This window comes from Amblyomma americanum, chromosome 5 (genome assembly GCF_052857255.1).
Source record: "Amblyomma americanum isolate KBUSLIRL-KWMA chromosome 5, ASM5285725v1, whole genome shotgun sequence".
Lineage (NCBI taxonomy): Eukaryota > Metazoa > Arthropoda > Arachnida > Ixodida > Ixodidae > Amblyomma > Amblyomma americanum.
In genome coordinates this window covers 128,703,528-128,729,109 of record NC_135501.1, presented here as the reverse complement: position 1 = coordinate 128,729,109, position 25,582 = coordinate 128,703,528, and the positions used below count along the sequence as shown (strand labels likewise).

The 25,582-nt window shown below is 45.9% G+C and overlaps 1 protein-coding gene across 1 annotated transcript in view; it reads right to left on the bottom strand.

Moving 5' to 3' along the window:
• LOC144134178 (uncharacterized) overlaps positions 1 to 21,482 on the bottom strand; it is a 53,224-nt gene extending 31,742 nt beyond the window's left edge. Inside the window, exons 1-4 of the mRNA XM_077667139.1 lie at positions 21,421 to 21,482; positions 14,915 to 14,938; positions 10,526 to 10,643; positions 3,151 to 3,313 (exon numbers count right to left, since the gene is read on the bottom strand). Of these exons, the coding sequence (XP_077523265.1) occupies positions 3,151 to 3,313; positions 10,526 to 10,643; positions 14,915 to 14,938; positions 21,421 to 21,482 (367 nt within the window). The remainder of the gene's footprint in view (positions 1 to 3,150; positions 3,314 to 10,525; positions 10,644 to 14,914; positions 14,939 to 21,420) is intronic.
• Positions 21,483 to 25,582: the final 4,100 nt, after the last annotated feature.

The following is a 25,582-nucleotide window of genomic DNA, read 5'->3' as shown; positions in this document are numbered from 1 at the left end:
CGTCCTAGTAAGTCTCAGTAAACCTTCCCTGAGTACGTCAAATGTTCGCTGTGACAATGTGTTATGCATTTCGCACAGTCAGCTAGCGCTGACATTCGTCTCTTGGAGGGAGTAGTGTTTGGTGACTGGTTTTTTTAACGCGAGAGCGTTAGTGAACGCATCTCTGAAAGCACTGTCCGGAGTAGGTATAGGCGTTGGCGACCGTTTGAAGCCTGGCAGCCGGAGCAACGGGCCGCTGCAGTAACCTACAAAGCCACCTAGACCACGTGGTCTTGTGGCGTCATCACGACTTACCCACCCGATTGTTAGGAAATTGACCGTTGTGCAAGGTGGCAGTTAAATCAATGACTGGTAACGAGAAGTTGCTCGCGGAGAGCAACCTTGGTATCACTAGGCCCACAGTGGACAGCACCTGCCATCTCAGTGCAGTGGCTCATCGCTTAACCCCTTAGTGAGTGAATTTTTTTTCTGGCTAAAAATTTATATTGAGCTTTATTTAGGCAGAAATGATCCATATCATGATCAGTTTTCAGAACTATCTGGTTGCTTAGCTTTAGCAAAATATTGTCGCTTATTATTACACACGTGCTGTCAAGGGTACTTTTGATGAAAATATAAAACTGCGATTAAACACCCTGAACTGAACACGAGTTGCAATACACAACCGCAGAATGGTAATTTCTTTACAGGAAAACATTTTTGGGATATCCATACAAACTAGCCCCTGAGATGTACGACTGTAACGCTTCTGCAGCGTTTACACGTATCGCATTTCTTGCAGAGCACGTTGATCGCAACACCTGGGACCTGGCGGGGTGTCTTGAAGCGGATTACCATTTCTCGTCCAAGTCAAACCTAATCAGAGCGACAACTGCAGGCCGGCGTAAAGCGCATTTGCTTCCCTAGGCAAAAGGGCAAATAGTCTCTTTGTCTAGGCAGCTTTCAAAAGTAAGCAGCGCCACCTAGGCGCCATGTGGTTTGATGCCTTGATGAGCGCTTTTATTTCAGAGTTTAAAGGGGCTGCTGGGTTTCTATTATCGCGCATACCTTTCTGCGTTATCTAGGAATACGCTCACGCAAATGGTTCTTTCTTTCGGCACGCCATGTTTTCGCCTCTAAAATTTCTCATTTCCTTGGCCATCCATGGTCTTTCTCCTTTCTGTGCAGTCATCACGCACGTCCCATTCCTCTTTTAAATAAACATAATTTGGTTGCATCTGTCTGACGACTTTTTTGCATTTTAAGCGCTGCTTCCTGGCCTTTATTACTTCGCACTTCAAAAAGAGGTATAGCTTCATTACTGCTTTTTTTAGTCCTTTAGACATCAAATCTGTCTTCAGCTTTCTTTGTCTCCCACGCTTTTTTCTGCCTTCACCAACAGAAGATCGTCTTCTTCCTCGTCTTCTCAAAGCACACTAGTGCCGCTTTTGACACCACCTGCCGAACGGATATAGGCCGAGGAAAGAGACGAACACAGCGCACAGGACATAGGACCTAACTTTTCCTTCCGCCACAAAATCTGACAGTGTCCTATCACAGATTTAGTTTTAAACAGTAATTATTAAAGAATCTCTAGATTGCAGGCATTTTTATTCTGCAGCCGAAAGTATGAAACTGCAAAGAGTTACAAAATTAGTCATAACTGCATGCTTTGCCATGTGAGATACGCAAGTATATACTCCTCTCCCAGAGCAGTCTCAAGAAATAGCGAGCAGCAGATCCTCTCATCGAACGACTAAGTGCTATTTCATGGCCCAATATTTTTTTTTTTAAAACTGTCTCCAGTTAAAACGCAGAGAAAAATTCCTGCATCTGCCGAATTTGCGCAACGAACGCTCAAGACTACCTCCGCACACTTTTAAAAGAGAATTACAAAACAAATCCTTCTCAATGTCAAGTAACTGCGGGCGTGGCTTCCGAACAGCGCACACTGCAATAAAAAATCAGTAATAAATAATTTCTTGTTTTTAGCACAAGCAAAAAGCAGCGTATAATTATGATACACTATGCGATAAAGCGTGAGCCGCTGCACTACTCCGCCAGTTGTGGTATGAGGGCTCCCAGCGATCTATAAACATAAAGTATAGTGACCAATTCCACGGATATGGGCATTAACCAATTAAACTGTAGCGCCGTACCCTTCAGGCAGAGCTTAACTGCCCCCTCCAGTTTTTTCCCCAGTAAACAGATTGTACGCGCAAGCCGTTCCTGACGCACCCGCGATGACATGAGATTCGGTGTTGGTGGTGGAAGTGCTTTTATCTATTTATTATTTATTTAAAGATACTGAATGCCGATGTGTCCCAAGCAGGACAGGCATAGAGCATGCTAATTACAGACTTATTTAGATGTGTACGACAATACAACACAAAGCTGAATGAAAGGGAACAAAAAATCAGACAACCTAACCAAGTAAATGTGCTTCTAATGCCTGAATGAATTTATCAGTTTTAAAAAGTTATTTTGGAAGTAAATTCCAATCAGAGGTGGTTTCGGGGAAAAATCTATACGGGAATGAATTTCTTCTTGCAAATATTGGCTGCAGCTTGTGGCTCTTCAAATAAAAAAGGAAGCAAAAGTTATGTGCCAGCCGTTACAACTGCTAACTACTGCCTTGTGCGCCTAATTATGAGTGGCCAGCAAAGAAGGTAAAGAGAGAAGACATGGAGGCTAAACAGGCAGGCGTGATGGCGGGAAAGGATAGGGGAAAAAAGGATACCACGCATATTTCCAGAGTTGGCGGAAACATAAAAACAGGGAAATGATGCTAACTAGCAAGCCTGGTTAACCCGGATAGTTAACTTTGTAACTAATACAGTCATGCGCTTGGATACGATTATCAACAGCGATATAGGTTTTTGGCGTGTCAGACACGCAGTTACCCTCGGAGCTGTGGCTCAACAAATTTTAATCATATCACACCAAAAGACCAAATTGATTTTTTTTGGTATAATAGGTCCAGTTCTTTTCATGCTGCGAGTGTCTGTAGAAGGAAGGACACTGCACACAATCCACGCACGCCGAAATGCAAAGAAGAAGCATACAAGTATAATGGTGTTAATCTCTCCGTGCTTGCAGACAGGGAGATCCGCTCTGAAAGATGACACATGAGCCCCTCCCTACATTTGAAAAAGCACGCTGAAGACTTACCGGGTGCCTGGCCGTCTATATTGAAGCCCTTGATTTGGATCCGTTTCGAGTCCAGAAGTGTGTTCCGTTCTGACTTCACATCATGATTGGGTTTCTTAAATTCGCCCAAGTCCATTTTAGCTGGCGGGTTAAAATTTTCGATCTTCACGACACCGTAAATTGTCTGTAATAAATGAACATGTTTCGTATGACACTCACCGCCGCAAACGTTTGTTATTTACTCATCAATGCAGTCATACTTTTTCTTTTTTTTGAAAATGATAGCTTAAGGGCCCCATTTTAGAAAACAATATAGCGTCATCGGCGTTGGCCTGGCTGGCTGTGAGTAAATACCGGATTATTCGGCTGACGTGGAAGCTTGGCGCAACTGAATGGTGCAGTGGCGACCGGCATACGGCGGCCACCACAATTAAAATGCGCCTTGAAGAGCCCTGCGTTAAGAAATGGCCCGCGAGATGCGGCCAGGGCATCGTTCGAAACATGAGAACCTCACAGTAAAATATAACATGAAGCACGACTGAGAAAATTGAACTATAACAGGCGGGAAGCTAGCTTATTTCATTAACCATATAGAATCAGCATTGACTGACAGTTGAGGGAAAGGACCAGGGAACTAACCAGTAAGCACGCAGGACACAAGCACGGATGAATAGAGCTTTAAGCGATAGGTAAACACGCAGAACGTAAAAGAGGATTAATGTAATGGAAAAGAAGCAGATTGTTGAACTAGAACGAAACTGGAAAAGCCCGCTGCGGTGGCTCAGTATTTAGCGCGCTCGGCTACTGATCCAGAGTACCCGTCTTCCACAACCCGACCGCGGCGGCCGCGTTTCGATGGAGGCGAAACGCAACGGCGTCCGTGTGCTGTGCGATGTCAGTGCACGTTAAAGGTCCCCAGGTGGTCGAAACAATTCCGGAGCCCTTCACTGCTGCACCACATTCTTTTCTTCTTTAGCTTCCTCCTTTATCCCTTCCATTACGACGCGGTTCAGGTGTCCGAAATTTGAGACAGATACTGTGCTATTTCCTTTCCCCAAAAACCACTTTTCAATTTTCAGATCATAAAGGAATCATTCTGACGCCTCAGTAGGCAGTGCCCTTGTCTTTGAAGTTAGATCGTGGTGTCTTAGAGCGCGAAGCTAAAAAATAAAATTCAACCAATATGATGACACGTGTGCTGTGTGTGGGAAATCTGCAGAAACTATTGGACACCTTATACTCAAATATGGTGGTATCCATCCGGATGTCGCCACAGGCACACGTGAACGAATCTGCTGTCCAATTCAGCAAAAAGTGATAGGAAGATTGGCGGCTCAAAAGCACTGAGGTGACATCATGTTAGAAGTGTAGGAATAAAAATTGGTTTAATGAAAATGCGAATTTGCAGTAAGATAGAGTGCATCTTTAAATAAAAACAAGGACCAAAAGCCGAGCGTAGTGGCTACTGCCACCACCCCGTTTGAAATAGGATGCTTATATTTTCCATCCACAAGCATAGGGTAAATCTAGACCTAGTAGCAGCGCTAGGGCATAGTTCTATGCAGCCAAGAGTTCATGCCTCCAGTGTGGTATGCAGAGGACTCCAAGCCGCTTAAGGGAGCCATTAGAACTATGGCCCAAATTTTTTTTCCTCGAGGTTTTTCTCATAAAAGCCATGAAATATTCATGGGACTGGTCGTAGAGGAGCATTACGCGGCAAGACTGACTGTGAATACCTGTTAAAAGAGTAATAAAATTATGAATATATAGTTTTTATGACTAATTGTGCTTTTAATTGTCTTTTTAGGCGGCATGATTATATATCGTGTCTAGTAGCAGTCAGCACTGAAAGCGAACCAGTTTTCAAAATTCTGGAAATTGAAATCGGTATTTGCAATGGTTATGGGGGGAAAACGCTAAGGCGCCCGTGTGCTGTGCGATGTCAGTGCACGTTAAAGATCCCCAGGTGGTCGAAATTATTCCGGAGCCCTCCACTACGGCACGTCTTCTTCCTTTCTTCTTTCACTCCCTCCTTTATCCATTCCCTTACGGCGCGGTTCAGGTGTCCAACGATATATGAGACAGATACTGCGCCATTTCCTTTCCCCCAAAAAACCAATTATTATTATTTGCAATGGCGAACGTTGAATTATGTCTACAGAGCGTGCCCATAACTTAAACCATAATGCGATGAGTGACGGCACTAATGTAGCCCCCTTGCCGCGCCCAAAAAGCTTTTCAGGGTCGCCACTCCAAGCCGGGAATGTCCGACCGCTCTACTCAAACGACAGAGCAGCCCGAAACAGACCGAATGAAATTAAATGGGCTCAAAATAGCAATATTAGCTCTTTTAATGAAGAAGAGGAAGAGTTCGTAGCAGTTCCGTCGAGCTTCTCACAAACTGACTTCATCGCAGGCCTCTCTCTACACCACGCCCTGTACCGCCAAGTGTATGGATGTTGAAGTGATTCACAATGCAACTGCTTCCCTTCGTCTCGTTTCCGCCTTCAGTGTGCTACACCTCTTCACCGACTGCCTCGCTGCCTTTAAACAGCTTAAGGAATTTCATCGTCCATCCCAAACTACACAATACATTCATCAGCTCTGCACAAAGTAACAATGTCATTAAAGCTGCGAACTGGGCGAGTTGGTATTGATTCATATTTGAACAGCGCAATAAAACAACGGGACACAACGAAGAAAGGACACCGCATTTTATTGCGCTGTTCAAATATGTAACAATGTCATGTGCGCACACACTGGATTCGCGATCCTGCTCACAATCCGCAAATATTCGCGTGGATACTACGACGCACCTTGATACATAAAACATTCCGCAGTCTTCCTTCCATCCCTAACATCCTTCCCTCTCCCATGTGTCTGAATCGGAAGTTCTGCCCCAGAACTTGCGCTTTTTCAGGTAATGCTGTCCAGGCTGTCTACTTTATTAGTATTAGTGAGCAAGTGTAGCGCGCAATGCTGCTTGTCGGACTATACAGGAAGCTCCCGCTATTCATGTAAACACACAGGATAGGAAACCTTTTCAGTGTACGTCCAGCTTCACAACACAAATTTATGGTGGCGATTTAAAAAAATGGCTTCGAAATGGTGTAGCGTACACTTTCTCTCACTCTTCTTAACCGCATTGGCCCAGTGTTAAGAAACAGTAGCCTCCATGGGTATTCTATAAAATGAGAAGAATGTTTCTTATTGTTTTCCTTATGGTTTGAGAAAGCCGCGCTCCCTGTTGCACACCTAGTCAGCAAAACCCTTTCGCATACTTAATGCAGTGTTTTAAAAATACAAAGGCGTCGCAGTGACGTTTCACACTATCTGAATCTGTTCTAGGATGAACTTCGGTGATTTTTCACACAAGCCAACATCGTAAGTGCACTCTGAAATCAGAAAACTGTTTAAAAACATTTTTTTTTCATGTAATCCTAAGGGCACCAGCCCTACTTTTCAGCTTCCGTCTGCTCTCGCGTCCTCGAGTGCCAGCTATGTTTGTAAACACAAGGTTGGTTTGCTCCACACTCCCTGGGTGTGTCAACATAACACGGTGGTTCCCCCATCCTAAACTCCACCCAGTGTATATGGGAAGCTGCTCTACCCAGCTCTGGTCTGGAGGAAAGCGACAGGTGGTTAACGGGGTCCGACTGGCAGACAAGGGCACAGGCGCTCTGGACCATGGGCCCCACCCACTGTGACATGACGAACCACAAGTTTTTCTCACTACTACTACTACTACTACTACTACTACTACTACTACTACTACTACTACTACTACTGCTGCTGCTACTGCTGCTGCTACTACTGCCGCCGCCGCCACCGCCACTACTACTACTACTACTACTACTACTAATTCTTGTGGTACGGACGGATGAATGGTCAACCCGAGGACGGTTGCCACGGGAACAACCCGGCATGCGGCTACCGTGAAAGGTAAAAAATGGGGCGGAAAGTCAACTGACAAGACGACGGGAGATATCAGAGCGGCGATCGCGAGCCGGCTGCCACAATTCCGTTTCAGTGCTGGTGTGGGAGCTTGCCTTAACGGTTTAACGCCGCTGTTCAGTGCTGCTGAAATTTCGCGCTCCTGTGTACGGAAACTCACAGAACACGGAAGGTCTTGGTTAATACTAAAGCGCAGAACTGAATATAGTAAATACCACCTATAAATATGCATATTGCGCATATCACGACGCACAGCCTTGCACAGCATTCACGACAGCTAGGTTATCGACGATATCTCGTGCGCTCCGGAAGAAAAAGAGATGGAGAAAATAAAACGAAACGTTTGGAATATAAACGGCACAGTAAATGTATCACTTTTCGATGGACATCTAACCCGCACCGTGAGTGGCATGGATGTAGGAAGCAAGAAGTAATAGACGCAGAAGACAGCCTGCAAGAGTACATGAGGCTCGACTCGAACTCCCGTAAGGCAAGCGCAAAAAAAATAATGAAAGAAATGCAGATTTCCGGACAATTATGCAGCTCACCAAGTTTCTCTTCGAGTCATACAGTGTGGTTTCTCAAATTACATCCTAAGCGGTCTCACAGACAACGTCACTTACTTGCCCTCCCGCAGCTCAATACTTGCTGGTGTTCTAGAGACCCCCACCATGAATCGCAAAAGCGAACTATCTTCAGGGGTATGCTATTGGGAAGATTTTATCTTATTCCATGAAGGAATACCGCACTACATTTCATGCAGTACACTCTAAAGAGACAACAGTAAAGAAGGAGTAAGCCGCCCTCTAGCGCACTCTATTTTATAACTGAGTGCGCTTGAGAACGCTTACTACCTTATCACATGCATACAGCCGTATTCGCGTTGAGAGTGCACGACAGAACAAGTTAATCCCGCATTTTCCAGCAGTTAAGAATGACGAATTTCTCCTGTCTTCATAGTAAAGGTTATTTAAGGAAATTGGAAGATGCTGCAAGCACCTGATTTGCGGCATTACGTAACCAAAATACCTGAACAAATCGAGAAAAGGATGCTGCCCAAGTTAGCCTTAGCAGGCCTGCGGAACATGTGGACGTGCGTGCTTGCAGAGTGTGCCATCTGCTGTCGTCTCGTGTTCGCCAGATTTAGCAGATTTGGCAGACGGAGTCGTCGTCTAAGGAGCTTCATATTAAACTGCCGCCGTTCTTCGTCTTCGTCGCCATTACCAACGTGTTGCTTGACCCAGGTTTTAAATTTTCATTTCGAATATTATACCGAGGCATTTCTATCGCGGGTCTCGATCGATTTTCTTCAGGCCCCAGCATGGTTGTATACAGTCTAGAATTGCAAAACATTTATTTCGTAAGAAGGCAAAATGCAGATGATTCGTGCTGGGTGGCTAGCAGTCCACGGCTGACAGCGGCCTGAAGCCCCATTCAATGGCCCGCGTTTGAACGCCCAGGTCTGAGCTGACCAAGAACGGCCACCCATTGATCGAGAGTAGGAACTTGTATTAAGAGATTCCGGTGGCTGCCCCTGTTTACAGTTCCACAATATGTGATTGTAAGTGGCTATTTCGCCACAGAGCGTACATTACGGGTCGTTATCACTCTTAAAAAATTTTGATAGTAAGCAAGGAGTCATTAAGTATCACGTCTGGAGTCACCTGCAGGTGGTCTCCTGCCCCTTATGCAAGGTGTAGCCAGGTGCAGGGAATTGAGATCTTCCTCTGTAGTTTAAAATGGTTAGTAATGTCGGGATATGATGCTAGGCTGTCCTTTGAGAAACTCTCAAAAACATCCGCGTCCTCTGCTCGGCTGACGATTAGTCGAGCTTTGAAGTGTGCCGCTTCGTTATTAGGATTCCCCGAGTGAGCCGGTACCCAAACAATACTTCTATGTTTTTTTTTACCCGATGTGTTCATTGCTGCCTCAGAAATTCTGCCCCTCGCACAATTGCGTATGGCGAATTTAGAGTCGCGTCTTATATTATCAGCACTGGTGTTAACGATGGCAAGGGCGATAGCCGCCTCTTCTGCCTTTTCTGAGGATCTCGATTTAGTTGTGCCGGAGACCAACAGTCTGCCTTCCGTGTACACCGCTGCTAGTGCGAACGCTTGTTTCTCTTGGTATTCTGCGGCATCTACATATACCGCTTGTTCATGTTATCTGCGCATTCCGTGTAGAGCTTTTGCCCTAGCTTTGCTTCTTGCCTCGGGGTAAGCATACTGTTTGGTAGTGGCGTGACTAGTACTAGTAGTGCCTCAGCGATGTCATCGTAGGCATCGTATGCCATCTTAGAGTTCGTAACTTGTGCATTGTTCATTTTAGGGCTCATAGGCGTCGCGAGATACACCTAATCTACGAATTCAGGCTCCCTCAGACTGCACCATTTTATTACATGAACTCCGTGCCCGACTGCAGTTGAAACCCGGTCTATGAAACCCAGTAGTTTTACGAAGTTGCCGATCTAATGAAGAAATTTTCATTCCCTAGCAAGAGCCCATAGGAATCAATGTGTTCAATAGCCCGACGTAACGAGACAGCCTGCTAGTAAAGCCAATTTAACTAAGGTTTTTTCGGAATAAATGAGCAAAATAAAGGTGAATTCTCACTTATTTTGCCCATGATGTCTAGGAGCTTGTTCGCAGTGTGCCAGCACCAAGGCGCCAAAGTTTCGGCCCTGGTTTTGTTTTGACGGGTCAGCAAGATGCGCCACTGCACGGAATTGGGGACTCGACAGTCGGCGGAGCTTGCCACGTTGGCTTCGAATCCGTTTTACGTTAAGGCGCTCTCACGCACAAACGATTCGGACTGCTTCCGTGAACTTATCGCACGCACAGGCGCGGGTAGCCGGAAAATGTGATGCAGCGGTAGCTTTTGTATGTTGCAATCTTAGATTTCGGAGGGCGAAAAAATACCTTCCTCGATTTCACTAATTTCCCGATTTAACGCCTTAATTCGTAGTTGCTCTTCGCTTCGTGAAGTCGAGTTTTAGCTGCACTACTAGTACGTCGCCGTGGAGAGTAGGCACCGCGGGGAAGAAGACTGGAGCAGTTCTCCGTTCCCTGGAGAGAAAGAGACCTTCTCGCGATGCTTCAATTAAAGAGTGATGCTGCGTCGTTACGCCAAACATGACGCCATTTGCTTCACAAATCACCTAATTACCCGATGGATGAAGCAAGACTGCTTTTTTTCTTGTTTCACCATGTATGTTCATTTTGCGTTTCTGCGACTCCTTAATACGTATTATCTTTTCTGTCTTTCCCTTGTTTGTGTTTATTTTTTCGTTTATATGGTTTTAATGCATATGCTAAATTTGCATTTTTATTGTTATCTTCCTGTATATATGCTCTTTTCCTCATCCTAATGAAATGCCCAAAAGAGGATTACAGCATCCGTAAACGCAATGCATAAAAGCAAGCATAGTACAAAGCATGCGTACCTTTTCCTCTTTGGAATAAACGCTGAAGTATTTGTACTCCTTGATTGGTTTGGAGGGTTTGAGAATGACTCTCTCACTGGTGTATTTCCTGAGGTTTTCCGCTTCCAGGCGCTGCAGCCTGAAAGTGGGTAACAGGAGTTGAGGCACTTAAAACCTTCTGTTTTGTTTCCGCTTACTGTGTTTTCAAATGCATTTCGTTCAGGCAGTGAGCCTAACATCATATTCATGGTAGTAGTTGGCGATGGTGGTTTGTGATGAATGAGATTATTATGTTTCGTGAGCACGGGGATGAAATTCGCAAGTTTTAGTTTACTAACTGGTCATAATAAACCACTAATATAATCTAGGCGGAATTAAGAACTGATTGATCACACAATCAAATAGCGCTAAGAAAGGACATACTCATAACAAGGACCTAAGAGCATGGCGTCTATTTATTACCAGAGTTGAAAGTGCGAACCTGCCTTTAAAAGATATGTTTCAAATTTGTAGATCACAGTACCGTCTCACCCCTTTAAAGGCATCATTGTGTAAACCGCTACTCACAAATTATTCTAATCTTTAAACTTAAACTTTGGGAAAAACAATAATTACGAACTGAAGGCGCGTTTTTTTTTTATTCACCACAATGCTACAGTGTAAAGCCTCTTAACCGGGGTCCTTGTGGTAATAAATAAATAAATAAATAAGCGTAGAAACCCTTCGAGAATTTTCTGCTCTGAACCTGTGCACAAAAAGCATCCAGAAAAAGACCTTAAATGACCACTCTGAGGGATTATCGATTATTTTGGGTCAGTGATGCGGATGCATTCTTCTGATCCTGCCTCCAATAATAGCAAAATACGTCTTCAGAACAATGACCACCAAGCAATTAAAGACGACAAAAAAAAAACAACTGTGCGTCTCGAGCAACGCAGTACGGATTGGACGACCTACAAATGACGTCATGTATGCTAACCGAGTGAAGCCACGAAAAGGGAGAATTGCAAATTCACTTGAACCCCGCCGCGTTGGCTCAGTGGTTAGGGCGCTCGACTACTGATCCGGAGTTCCCGGGTTCGAACCCGACCGCGGCGGCTGCGTTTTTATGGAGGAAAAACGCTAAGGCGCCCGTGTGCTGTGCGATGTCAGTGCACGTTAAAGATCCCCAGGTGGTCGAAATTATTCCGGAGCCCTCCACTACGGCACCTATGCTTCCTTTCTTTCACTCCCTCCTTTATCCCTTCCCTTACGGCGCGGTTCAGGTGTCCAAAGATATATGAGACAGATACTGCGCCATTTCCTTTCCCCCAAAAAAACCAATTATTATTATTAAATTCACTTGCGCTGAACAAATACGCCGGCCAGCTGCAAAATGCAGCGCACAGGATCATAAGGCTAAGAACAATGTACAGTAGTAGCTTCAGTTAAATGTGATATGTCGTAATTAACCTCAGAGTTGCCCTTTAATCCTTCCTTTCCAAGTCAAGCAAGGGTACGTTTAAAGCTCCGGGTGGTCGAATCTGAAGTTCTCATTTATGGGACCTCTCATAGGCCCTGTGCAGCTTTAGGACGTTGTGCCTCACTTTCCAAACCACCTATGGCACACTATATAGTACCATGTCACACTATGCAAACCTCATTCAGAAAGAAATCTCTGCTCAGCCGCCGTAGGGAATCAGCGCCTGTTGCGTTGTGTTGTTGGCTAGTGGCTCGCGAACGGCCATGCTTCGATGCCCGAATGGTTATATTTCGGCGCGTGTAAAAAACCGGCCCTCCTTATTTCAGCATTCCGCGTTGACCTCAGTGTAGTTTTGCAACATAGAGTCAGAATAAAAAAATTTCTCTGCCAGCAGGCGCCTGAACTCGACAGCTTCCCTCTTGGTTAGGAAACAGGAGCTGAATAGGAGACACCAGAAAACACAGGACAAGAAAAGGCGCACGGGAGAGTTACAACGCATGACGCGATTCAACCAACAACTTCGGCGGTTCGTCGTGCGGGCTTTACTTTGACTTTGCCGACTTTACCTTGTCTCGATGTAGGCGGCACGCAAGTGTAGTTGGATCCTGGCATGGGCCCGATGTTGTCGAGCAGCGTGTTTATGGCAGCTGGCGGCCCAGTGCATTACTTCCACTATCAACCGCACAAAAGGAAACCTGCCCCCAGTATATCCCCAGGGACTTCGCTCTTCAACGCAACGAAAAAAAGTCGCCATTCAGCCCCTCCCTGCAGTGCGCCAGCGTGACTAACAGCCTAAACCACCCTCCCTCCCCCTCCCCGCGCCTTTGGCGACACAGCTGACGTTCTCTTCCCCCCCCCCGCCCCCTCTCCTCCATACTTAAAAGACGCTTGCTACTGCCCTCAGTCACCCCTGATGAAGGAGCCGAGTCGGCCTCGAAACGTTGGGTTAAAGTTAACATTTTTGGTTGGAGATGTGCAGTTTATTATAAAAAATTCCATTACACCACACGTTTGTGCGTTCCTACGTCATAAGACCGGTAGCGCACGCTAGGCGTTTGTGGTGGGTGCGCTGGAGGCTGAAGAGGAGACTTGCGGTAGGTACATTCTCTAGGGCGCCCGCTGCCGCCGCTCCCGTCCGGGCCCGCCTCTCCCGCGACCTCGGCGAGGCGGCGCGCGTGAAATTCCCAGACCTCTCAAGAACGCAGAGGAGGCAGACGCCGCCGCCCGCTTCTAGAAGTTTCAGAGTTGGTTATTGAAAGCATGTTACATGCCATTACGCGGTTCTTAGTCAGACTTCGTCGAAGGAACACGCCACGGCCTTTGGCAAGTCGCAAATTTGTGGCAGCTTGGTAGCTGAATGCAAAGATTCTGTTTCTTTTGTGTTTTTGATGTTTTTTTTATAAAATACCAGTTCATCTGTTCGTCTGTTTGTTATCTCGTGGCCCTGTGCTTCCCGTCCAACGCCAAATAAGCACCTCGAGGGGACGAGGAAGCGAAGAAGAACTCTGCAGTCTTTACTGAGCTCCTGTCTATGCGCAGCATTCCCAGCACTGCTAAGCCTCTTGGCTGTATCCACGAGCGCTTAGCGCTCATCAAGACTCAGCTCCAAATGTGCGCGCAAGCTGGTTGAACAAAATGCGGCCGAACATGGATGCTTTGCAGTGGGGCCTCTTGTGGCTTGACGCGCAGCTTGCTCTAGAAACCCGCGCGTCTCGCTTATCTGCTTCGTCCCGAGCACAAGTATCTGCATGGAACAGTGCACTGCATTATAAACGTGGCCTACAGACTTTCTACTTATTCCTTATAAACTCTGTTGCCTTCTTGTTTCTTCTGCGTGTTCATAGTCTATATTACTGCCTAAGAGACAAGCCCGCTAAAATCTATGGCCATAATCCTATAGATTGTCTATAGATTGTCTACAAGGTTTGAAATCTGTATACACCGATCTACAGGATTTCGTTATAAAAAGTACATAAATTGTATTGACAAAAATCTCTATATAGCTTACAAACTGTGAGAAGAAAATTTGTAACAGCGCTGCCGTTCCGTCTTGTAGGTCTGTATGGTGCAACCACGTCACACGTCCCGCCACGGCTGGCCAAAACGCGGTGGAGCTGGTTCTTCTAAGATTGGCTTTAAAACATGGCACTATGAAAGTTTTTGTGAAGGCAAGTCTCAACGGTAGTTATGCTGAACGTATCGACTTGTTCAAACAGCCAAATGGTAAGACAGGAGTAGTCGGTCCTAGAGTGCTGGTCGAACCGGCGCGGTCATCAAAGTCTCTGCTTTTTCTTGTAGTAGGAATCAGGATATCTTTATACCATAACATCACACTGAGGTTCTCTTGTGCGCCGAAGTGTCGGCGTACATGGAATTCATTTGCAGCCAGTGCGTTTTTTAGTGTGCCTCGGAATATCGGTGCACGAGCGCTATTGCATTGGACCTCAACCAAGAAAGGCCGCCGCGGCCACTATCAACACTGCAATCTTCTTCTCGACACTTAAACGTACAACTCGGCACCGGAGTCAAACATGCGTCAAGCAGAACCGCCCGTCCAAGTTGTACTTGAATCGCACTTTCTCTCACCTCGCATTGATGCTCAAGCATAGCTGGCATCTTGATTAGCGTTTGGACAAGATGCTGAGATTGCTTAATATACGCCCTGTGCTCTTCGCGTAATAAAGTTGTTAGTCTGCGTTCGTGTGCGTCTTTGCCTCTTCTCCGTCCGTGTCTCGTTTCCGCAGTTATTTTTTGAGCCTGTGTCAAGCCTCCACCTGCTAGGTGTAGCAGGCGGCGTTTAAAGGGATTGCCGTCCCTCCATCTTCCAACCGTCCCTCTCTCCCCTCCCCCACCTGATATGTGACGCACAGCACGAGAAGCCAATCTAAGCATGACTCAGTCTCCGACAAGACGCCGACAAAAGAAGAATTTTTTTAATAAATACTTACCCCGACCTCCTGGCAGCGGCTGGTCTGCGGAAAATAAGCAAAAATTAAGCCTCTAAGTATCAAGAATATATTGATTAACATAAGTTGCATACTTACAAACTTTCAAATGATAGAAGTTTGACGTAAAAGAGGGTGCTACCCGACAAAAACTGCATTCGAATCACTGGCTCAACTGTAATAAAACTTCCTCTGTGTATATTTACTTTGCTTCCTCCACCCTCACCCTGGAGGTTGGAGCACGTGTGAGGAGGAGGGTGCAGGTAGATGGGTGAGCAGTCGTATAGACCGAGGGGTGATTCGGGGGAAATAATTTTTATTTCCCCATGGCGTGAGCTCCTGGAGAGTGAAATTGGGTGGCAATATAGGAGTTCACACAGGCTAAGGTTGATAGGTGCTGCTCACCGAGAGTGCAGGTGGCTGGCTCAGCTGCCTCCTATCTAAGCTTGTGCTTCGAATGACACCTTTTCCTCTCAAACTCAAGTGCCTTGATTGGGATCAATGAGCCTACTACTGCGTTTGCTGTAAAATAAGAAATGGGTGAACTCTATTCGAACTTTTCTAAACTGCATGTGCTCGCTTTCGGGATAAGCATATGGCATCCATGTTTTCTCCATGCACTTTTTCTATATGCGAGCCACGAGCAATATCCAGCTTTTATTTGCGCCTTTCTTCGAAAAAAAGCTGGAGCCAATTCCCACTTCGGGCATTTTTCTCCCTTTGGAGAAGCGCTCCCTAAGAAAGGCATTTGGAAAATTTTCACCTTCTATCCGGCCGGGAGGAGGCATATATCTCCGCCAGAGTACATATATGTCGCTTGCCTTGCGGCGCTCCATTATGTGCGCAATGGTTTATATGTAGCTTCCTTTACGCTGCTACACTCTTTGCTCGATGGTACCTACATCTCGTAACCTCAATCTTGCGGCGTTGCACTCTTAGGCAGAACGACGCGATTATCCTTCCATTCTGCTTGGATGGATGGACGCGTTATCCTTCCATTCTGCTTGGATGGACGGACGGGCGGACGGAAGGACGGACGGACGGACGGACGGACGGATGGATGGATGGATGGATGGATGGATGGATGGATGGATGGATGGATGGATGGATGGATGGATGGATGGATGGATGGATGGATGGATGGATGGATGGGTGGATGGATGGATGGATGGATGGATGGATGGATGGATGGATGGATGGATGGATGGATGGATGGAAGGATGGATGGATGGACGGACGGACGGACGGACGGACGGATGGATGGACGGACGGATGGACGGACGGACAGACGGATGGATGGATGGATGGATGGATGGATGGGATGGATGGACGGACGGACGGACGGACGGACGGACGGACGGACGGACGGACGGACGGATGGATGGATGGATGGATGGATGGATGGATGGATGGATGGATGGATGGATGGATGGATGGATGGATGGATGGATGGATGGATGGATGGATGGATGGATGGATGGACGGACGGACGGATTTTAGGAGCGTGCTCAATTAAACCGCGGTGGCAGTTGTGACTTTTGTCGTCTTTTTGTACCTATATTCGTTTCAGCAATCGTTAAAACTCATACCATTTTATAGACATTTCCATTTTTTATTAATTTTTAATCCCAAATTCGTAACCTAACGTCGTCGCGCTGCTTTTGTGCCAACAATCTCCCAATCGCTTTTTTCTCACTCATATTCCAGATTCAGGCACTTCGTTTTCTCTGAATCTTAGGACATCAAGGACAGTGTCTGAGCGTGCAACGACAACCGGGTGGACACTACCGCATTCTAGTATAAGGTTGTATTGTTTCTAGGGATTTTCTTCAGACTGTACATCTATTGTCTGTTCGGTTGAATTCAATTTTTCTGTTTTGTGACCTTAGGCACAAAGCCGCATTTCCAAGAGTAAGCCCTGGCGGCATTATTCTTTTCCAAATGCCTCTCAGTTCATCATACTTGTCGCAGCTCTGAAGAACCCTATGCATCCTAATCGCGGCATCTCATAGCCTTTTAGCCCCAACAGTCAGTTATGCTTCTTTATGTATTTCTCTCTGTAGTTTACCCATAGCAGTAGATATTTATATTCTGCCGGTCTATAGGCATCTCGTGGTCTTTTATAGTAAGTACTAGCCAAGTATAACTGATGATAATAACCAGAGTTCTCCTAACGGCGCTAATCGTCAAGCCCGGAGCGGCTCTGTTGTTTACATAGCAATTAACAAGAGCCTGAAAATCCTTCGGGCTATCAGATGATAGTACAATATCGTCCGCATGCACGAAAGCGGACAGCAGCTCGTCTATGACCGTTGCACTACTGTGTACATGAAATCCTAACTTAGATCACTTTCTGGTGGCTTTTTTTATATGTACCTGATAAACCATGAATGCAGCAGTCATAGAAGACAACCCTGCTCTATTATTTTGCTTACGGCGACAGTTATATTTCTCACTCCTTCCCGAAGATTACAACTTTATTATCTCCATATATATCCTTAGGAAAGGAATTATATAACTTGCGAAACCATCTTAAAGGGTTTTCTACAGGAATTCCCTATTTACGTTGTCGTATGCGCCACTTGCCTGTCGCAACACTAAATGCATAGACAAGTTTCCCCTAACTTTTTCTCTGCATCACGCTATCATCCTAGCGATTATCGCTTCAGAAGTTGTTTGAAGTTCTTCGAGTGTATAACTTTTTATCCTTGTCTGCATTTTCTTGCGAAAGCAACACTACCCCAGCCAGCCAGTTCGGCTCGTCCCGTGGTCGCACTTTAGCCGTTTGCCGTGGCCGACGAAGGACCTTGAGCCGCTGTTGCCTAGCAACGCCGCAACCGCGCTCCAACAGATGGCGCCGCAGTCGACGCCGCTGCCGTCGCCGCTCGCTCCACCAGACGTGCACCGCTGGGGTAGAGGGAGTGGAGGCGTCGAATCGCGGGGTGTATATATACAGGCGCTTCACCTCAGTGTATTGTAGTCGTTATGGAGAGCGCGAAAGAGAAACAACGACACAACGAAGCGAGTAAGCGACAACCCGCTCAAGAGACGCCAGAAGAACGCGCCGCAAGACTCGAGAAGCGTTGACAAACATATGAAGGAAGCCAAAAGTCACCGAAACCAAGGTGCATAGGAGAATATTTCTTTTTTTTTAATTTGTAGTGCCAGTCAATTTGTTTAAAGAATTTTACTTATAAAGCAACAGATAAAACAACCGGGCTGCCGGTGGGATCCAAACCCATGACCTCCGAATATCGCTGCCGGTGCTCTGCCAGCTGAGCTACGGCGAACGCTGTCCAATCTGCTGCTTTTGTGAGTATTTATGTTTAGCGTGTAAGCGAGGCTTGAGAGTGTTCAGCAGCGCCATCCTCGTCCATAGCGGTGGACGTAGGACGTCCTGTATTACCGCGAGTGTGACGTAGAACGTCATCTAACGGCGAGGGCGGAAACTGTGCAAGGACCCTCTTATGCTACCTATGGCATCAGGACTGCCAAAACCGCGACCCTCGTTAAGCTATTAGCAAACAAGGCAAAAGAATTGATGGGCTCGTTTGACAAACATATGAAGCAAGCCAACAGTCACCGAAACCAAGATGCATAGGAGAATGTTTTTTTTTTAATTTGTAGTGCCAGTCTATTAGTTTAAAGAAAATTACTTATAAAGCAGCAGAAAAAACAACCATGCCGCCGGTGGGATCCGAACCCACGAGCTCCGAATAGAGCACCGGACGCGATATTCGGAGGTCGTTGGTTCGGATCCCACCGGCAGCATGGTTGTTTTTCTGCTGCTTTATAAGTGATTTTCTTTAAACCATTTTACTGGCACTACAAATTTAAAAAAAAGAAACATTCTCCTATGCACCCTGGTTTCGGTGACTGTTGGCTTCCTTCATATATATATATATATATATATATACTGACTAAACAGAGACCAACGTTGAAACAACGTATTTGACGTTTCGGCCACGGCCGTGGAACGGCCTTAATCAGAATAACAGAATAGGAAGGGAGGGAACAGAATATGACGGCGGGTGCGCAAAAAACGTGCAAACATATAATGCACAGAAGATTAAAAACATAACACACTCGTGACTAAAACGCGGTATGTAGGTGCACGAATGTGGGTCACAACGGCTGGACAGAAGGAGTACGTTACGAAATTTAAAGCGTTAACAAGCTTTGCTATAGAATGCGACAACCGATGATTACACGTGTCATGCTTACAGTCCAAAGACGAGAAACCAGGATTACCAGACAGCAAAACTTAAGAATCGAGAATTTGTACACTCTAAAAACACTGAAAAAATACACGGTCACGCTAAAGCAGCCTACACGGTAATAGTATTATCTTTTATTACATACTGACAAAAATAACTCATCACGCGATCGGCCTGTTCTGTCCGAGCGCAAAAAAAGAAGAAATAAGAATCATACCTATGCGGTGATCTATAAAGATGAACGTAGCGAAATTTTAGTTATATGATGGAGCGGCAAGTTGAACATACAAATCCGATTAAACTCAAACGCGGGGGGCGATATACATGAACAAAAAGAACGAACAGAATAGCACTAACATCGGTGGATATCAGTACGCTTGAACTGGTAGGGTGCTCAATTTCCCCGTGCTTTCGTTCAAACCAGAAGATAGTATATTAAACTTATAGATCAGGAGGGACTCTATAATTTAACGGTCCTCATTAGATTTAAATGCAGATTCCTGAATTGAAGCTGTTTTATGATGAAATAAACGACCTCAGAGCTGGAAATGTCTTGATAGGGGACAGGTTTGAGATGGGTATAACATGGGCTCTGTTGTTATTGAAGCGTAATATAAAGAGGGTTTCAGTCTGGCCTACATACGGAAGGTTACTTATGGTACACTGGAGTAGGTAAAAGACGCTCGCACTATCGCAGGCGAAGCCACCCTGAATTCTTATATGAAAGTTAGAACCAGTACTGCTAACGCTCTGAGACGTAGTCATATGCGGAAAAACTTTACAGCGGCTTTTTTTGCAAGGGTGGCAGCCTGTGGGTTGTGGAGCAGTAGTTTTTGAGGAAGTTAGTATGTCCCGTAGATTTCTCGATCTATAAAAAGCCGTTGGTGGCTCTATGGATATTTCCTTCTGGCGAATACTTTGCATGAGATTATTATAAGCAACTTTTGATGCGGATGCAGAATGAGTGAGGACAAGGTTGGTGTTTGAGTAGGAAGTATCTGGTTTTTCTTTAGATAGTAGAATCTTTCGGGATTACGTATCTGCGCGCTCTATGGCGTGATCGATCAGCTGAGGGGGTAATTTTGTTTAATGAGCATGCTACGAAGTGTGGCGCAGTTGCTTTTAAAGTCAGATTGTTTAGAGCCGATACGTTTGAACCGAAGTGTTCGACTGTAAGGGATGCTGGTTTTAACAGGTTTCACATGGCTAATATCAAAGTGCAAATATTGCTGGTGGTCAGTAGGTTTTCGGTACGCCATTGTAGTCAAGCTGTCTTCGTCTTCGTGACATCGTGTGGCGCTACTCAGAATATTTATATATTCCGCTTAGTTACCTAATTAAGATAAATTGCGCAAATTTTCAAGTATTCATTTCAGTGCCAACAGCATTACTTTAGGTTGTAGAGCATATTTAGAAACAACCGATCTAGTTTATTGTAGCATTGTATCTCGTACGAGGTCCTTCTTTCCGGCATCTAAAGAAAGCCCGCGAAATATGCAAAAAATACCACGTGACTGCGCTCGTGCGTTGCCATACTCCAGCGCTCTCAGAGGCTTTCCCGCAAACGGAGCGTGCTCGCTGACCGCGGCGAAGTGAGCGGCCGCCGCTCTTATCAGCGGCTTGACAGTGCGTCACCACATTCCGCAACGGCTCGTCTTTTCCACACGCCTATTTCCTATTTCAAACAGTTTTTTATGTGAATCACAGCCGAGACAGCCGAGAAAAACTGAGCCAAACGTTTTGCTCCGCTGAGGAGTTTGAATGGGAAGGTATACATTAAAACGGGTTGCAATATCCGCTTTCCGGATATAGTGCCACCAAGAAAGACGGTGTCAGAGTCAGGCACCCATGTCACAGCCGTAATCCCACCCAATCAGCATTTAAGCTGGATAACGGTCGTTTTTTTTTTCTCGGAAATTCGGCAGAAGCGAGTCTCTATTTTATAGGGGTAAATATATTAATCTTTAGGTGCATCTCTGCGACGCGTGACTAGAAGTGTTTTGCCAGAGATATGCTTACAGTTTTTGAATTTTATTTGCATAGCTTCATGATGGGTCTTTATGCTTTTTACAGGTAGGGAAGGGAAGATGTGTGGGCCCTTGATAAAATTTTATTTGGCTTCGGTCACATTATTTTATTTAGCATCCTTGTTTAAAGCATCTGAGATATTCAGCCGCATGTCTTTCGTGCTAAGACTACGTTGAAAAGTACTGACCAGTTTCAAGTAACTCATATATCCACGCATCACGCGACTATTTGAGAGCCATTACTTTCCGGGACCATGCCGCTTACCTTAGCGTTAAGTCACGTAGCACTTCGCCATTTTCGTCGGGATCGTCCGTTTTTCCAACCATGAAAACGGCAGCTACGGAGCAGAGAGAGCAAACGACCGAGCGAACGGTGTGAAAGCTATCAGTCACGACTTTGTCGAACTTCTCTGGAAACCTTTGCACAGTTTCCCGGGAGGCAGTAAGATCAACAAGACCACCAGCACCAAACACCAAAATATCGAATCTGGAGACTAGGCCGTTACCACGTACTATGACTATTTTAATGCGCAAAATGTTCCAGAATTACCATCACGTTACCATGACAGCTTTTGCTCAGCTGCGCCGCCGCGGTGGCTGAGTGGTTATGGCGCTCGGCTGCTGGCCCGAAATACGCGGGTTCGATCCCGGCCGCGGCGATAGAATTTCGATTGAGGCGAAATTCTAGAGCCCCGTGTACTGTGCGACGTCAGTGCACGTTAAAGAATCCCAGGTGGTCGAAGTTTCTGGAGCCCTTCACTACGGCGTCTCTCATAGCCTGAGTCGCTTTGGGACGTTAAACCCATAAACTAAACTTTTGCTCAGCTGCATTCCCACTGGTGTTGCTTTGTGCGCTTTTTTGTTTGCTAAAATAAGAGAAGAGCTCGTAAAATTCATATTGCCACGTAATGGTGACCGCTGTCCGATGGTCAGGAAGACAGCGAAAAGAGCTTCGAAAAGAATTTTTTATTGGGTTGACTTGCACCGACAAAGAAGTGAATGATTCGGTGGTGGGGATGCCAACTAGCGTTCTCGGCAGTCGTCGAACAATGTCTGCCTGTCCTGGGCCGCGCTCAATTTAAAGCTGACATCGAACTTTAGAGATACAGAAGTAATTGCTGTTGGGCTAGTTGGTTCATCATAAAGTTGAATGGCGCAAGTGAACGAACACAGGAAGACACAGAGACAGAAAGGCGCTCTCTCAAGATACGGCGTGCGAAGTTACAACAAGTCAGGAACAGCGCAAAATCTCTTACACTTTGTTGTTATCTTTCGATATAAATCTACAGCTGCGTCGTGCATCACAAATAAAGCGATAAGCGCGTCTTCCGGCGGCAATAAGCATGAACACATAAACTTTGCAAGCCTCTGCGGCATCACCTCTTTCTTAAATAAGCACCGACCGGATGGTTTACGTTGAAGAAAAATGTGCGCCAATATAAACACAGAGAATGCAAAAACAATCAGTCAGAATGCAAATACGAAGTCGTAATAACGCTTCACGCGTACCACATGCGCAGCTTTTGTGCGCGCTCTTGCGCCGCAGTGATGCTGTCGGTCCGCCGGGGACCGCTTCGTAGTCGAGCTCTCCAAGTCCAGGTATGATCGTGTACAGGCCGAAGGAGTGTCGTACAGGCTTTAAACTCAGCCTGTGGCGGTGAATGGGCGTCCACACCAATATGCGGTCACCCGGTTTGTATACTGCGTGGTGTCGGAGTAGGTTGCAGCGACGGGCATTTTTGTGCTCTTGGTCATTAAAGACCAAGACCATTGTCATTAAAGACCATTAAAGACAGTGCGCGAGGCAACGTACTTCCCTCGCGCACTGTAGGTGCAGTCTAATCACGAATACGCCTACATATGGGAGTAAAAATGGAGCAATCTGTCCTCTAGCACTTTTACTTTAATAAAAGGGGGTGTTCTAGGGGACAGCTTGCTCGCCTTTTTTACTCCTTTCTGTTCAGAGTGTGGGCTGCGACTCCGAGGTTATCTTCTCGGCTAACGATGGGCAGCATCGCGTCGAGCGTGGTCATGTCTTCCCTGCTATGGGCGAGCCTGAACGTCGTCAGCGTCGTGACCTCTTGCACTGCCCTCGACGAAGACGGCGTAAGGCAGGATGACTTCCCACGCCATGTTCGGCGCCTACGTACGGCGCAGCCAAGTCGCTATGGTCTTGTTCAAGCGCTCCGTAAGAACGTTGGTCTGCGCATGGTACGCAGTCGTCCACGGGTAGCGTGTTTCGCTGTACCGTACGATTACTTGCAACAGCTCCGCCGTGAACATATTACTGGCATGAAGAAACATAGAGACTTGAAAGGAAGTTTAATCTGTCTCTGCATATTCGCCTCCCAAGTCTAAGCACATTAGCCAACTATGGACGAACTGCCGCAGACTATTCCAGTAGTATTTCTCATTCATAGGCAGGAAATCTCGACAAGGACATTTTTCAACGGGAAGTAGTTTATGAACGCCATTTTTTTGTGTATCGTAAGATTTCACCGCAAAAATAAATATATCATCCATTCCCCGTGGGCAAGCTTGCACTTTTTTTGCTAATAATGTTTATTTTTCTATCTTGATAAACGTTCCCTATTAACTTTCTATGGCAAACTTAACACTTGATGCGAGCAATGGGAAATCTTTAGGAGAAATGTTTCTCCGAGCATCGAATGAATGGACCATTACATTCAATATTCTGGCAGCAGCACGTAACAATGCTTCGTCTTCAAGATTTTGGCCCAAAAAACCATGACTTGTTGGGATTTAAGGAATAGCTACATTTGAGGGACCACTTCCTCATCCTCCCGGAAATGTTTACCCGCGCTCTGTGCTAGTCATGCGAGAAAAGAGGAAAAAGTTTGGTTTGAAACCGTGTGAATATAAAGTAAGAGGCAAGCTTTTCTAGCCTAGGGTCACAGCGTTTGTCACCGTCACCGGTTTTGAAGGAGACGATTACGGACGCTTTCGTGGGCGTTCTTCTGCGCTGAGCATCGACAGCAGCTCACAACTTTGTGAGAAGCTCGCAATAATTATTCCCCGTAATAGTTTGCTCTTTGCGAGAATAATCGGTAAGAAGAGCACCACGGCTTTCCTAACACAGGCTCAGCATGGCTTTGCCTGATGCACGCACAGCCTTGGCCTCCTTTCGCGCTAGTCAGTTTAAATGCTGCCATTATTTCCCGCTGGGTTCCTGTCTCAGAGTACTCCCCCAACTCTCATCTATGATGGTAAGGTGACCGAAAAATCATCATATTCTCTCTCGTAAAGCTTCAACATTGTTGCGGCCGCTTTCTTCCGCAAGTCTTCTTGCGCAAGCCTCAGAAACCGCGGAATCCTTCGTCATGTGCAGGTTTTTGTCAAGGACATTGTGCGATAAGTCGGCACCCATAGCAACTTGCTCGACTATTCCTTCAACAGTTATCCGCTGGCCTGTGAGGACTTGAGCCTCCACTTCCATTGCGTTTGTGGTCCACCGCTTAGTGACGGCCGGCCGCACCGTTATTTTTCTCACAGGCTTGTTTGAGCGCACTCAGATCATAGGCGCCATTCGAGAGCTCTCTCATAATCTGGGGCGCTGCCGCCACAAAGTGCCAACTCAGCGTGAATTTTTTGAGTACAGTGCCCTTCAAATACTGAAAGCGGACCAGTGCAAGTACTTCAACTGTCCCGATTGATGGTGTCAGTTTTCTTTCGATGCCTTGGCACTTTTGCGCGCTCCTTTATGGAAATCAATTGTTACCTTTCATTGTAGCTAGAAGAACACGAACTCATTTTCATGCCCGAGTAAGAGCGTTGTAAACCTATGCTGCTGATAATACGTGCTTTATGAACGCCCGTGGCATTAGCATTTCAATCGTTATTGTTTACTTCGAGCCTAGATTTATCTGCAAGTTATTTGCGGAGCTTTCTTTCATCGCTTGCTCCACTGGCGACGTTTTTGTGTCGCTTGTTGATCTGATACAGAGCTCCTAATTTTTTTTCCTGGTTATCACTCTTCCGTGCACGGTGCTTTTGCCCCGTTGTTTAATTTATCCTGCTTTCGACACGCAGTGTTTCTAGTTTTGTTTTCTGAGCCTTGACATTTTGTAGTTTACCTTAAAACCGCACTCTCCTGTTTGTTTGAAACAGCTCATTTTCGCTGCCCAATGAGGGTGGAAAAAGTAATTTCTTCGTGTTGACGAGTGACGTCGGGCATCTGCACATTTAAATTTTCGGGGCACTTTTTCTTCCTCCCCAAACTCTAACAACTATTTTTTTGACATTTAAAGGGACTATGCAACGAATAAAAAGTCACTTGTAAATGATTTCAATGCTTAGAAATGATGCTAAGAAGCATTCACACCAAGTATGAGTCTTCAGAACTGAGCCGGCAATTTATTATGAACCGTGTTTTTCAAAATTCGCGGGCCGATTGGTGTGCTCGTAGT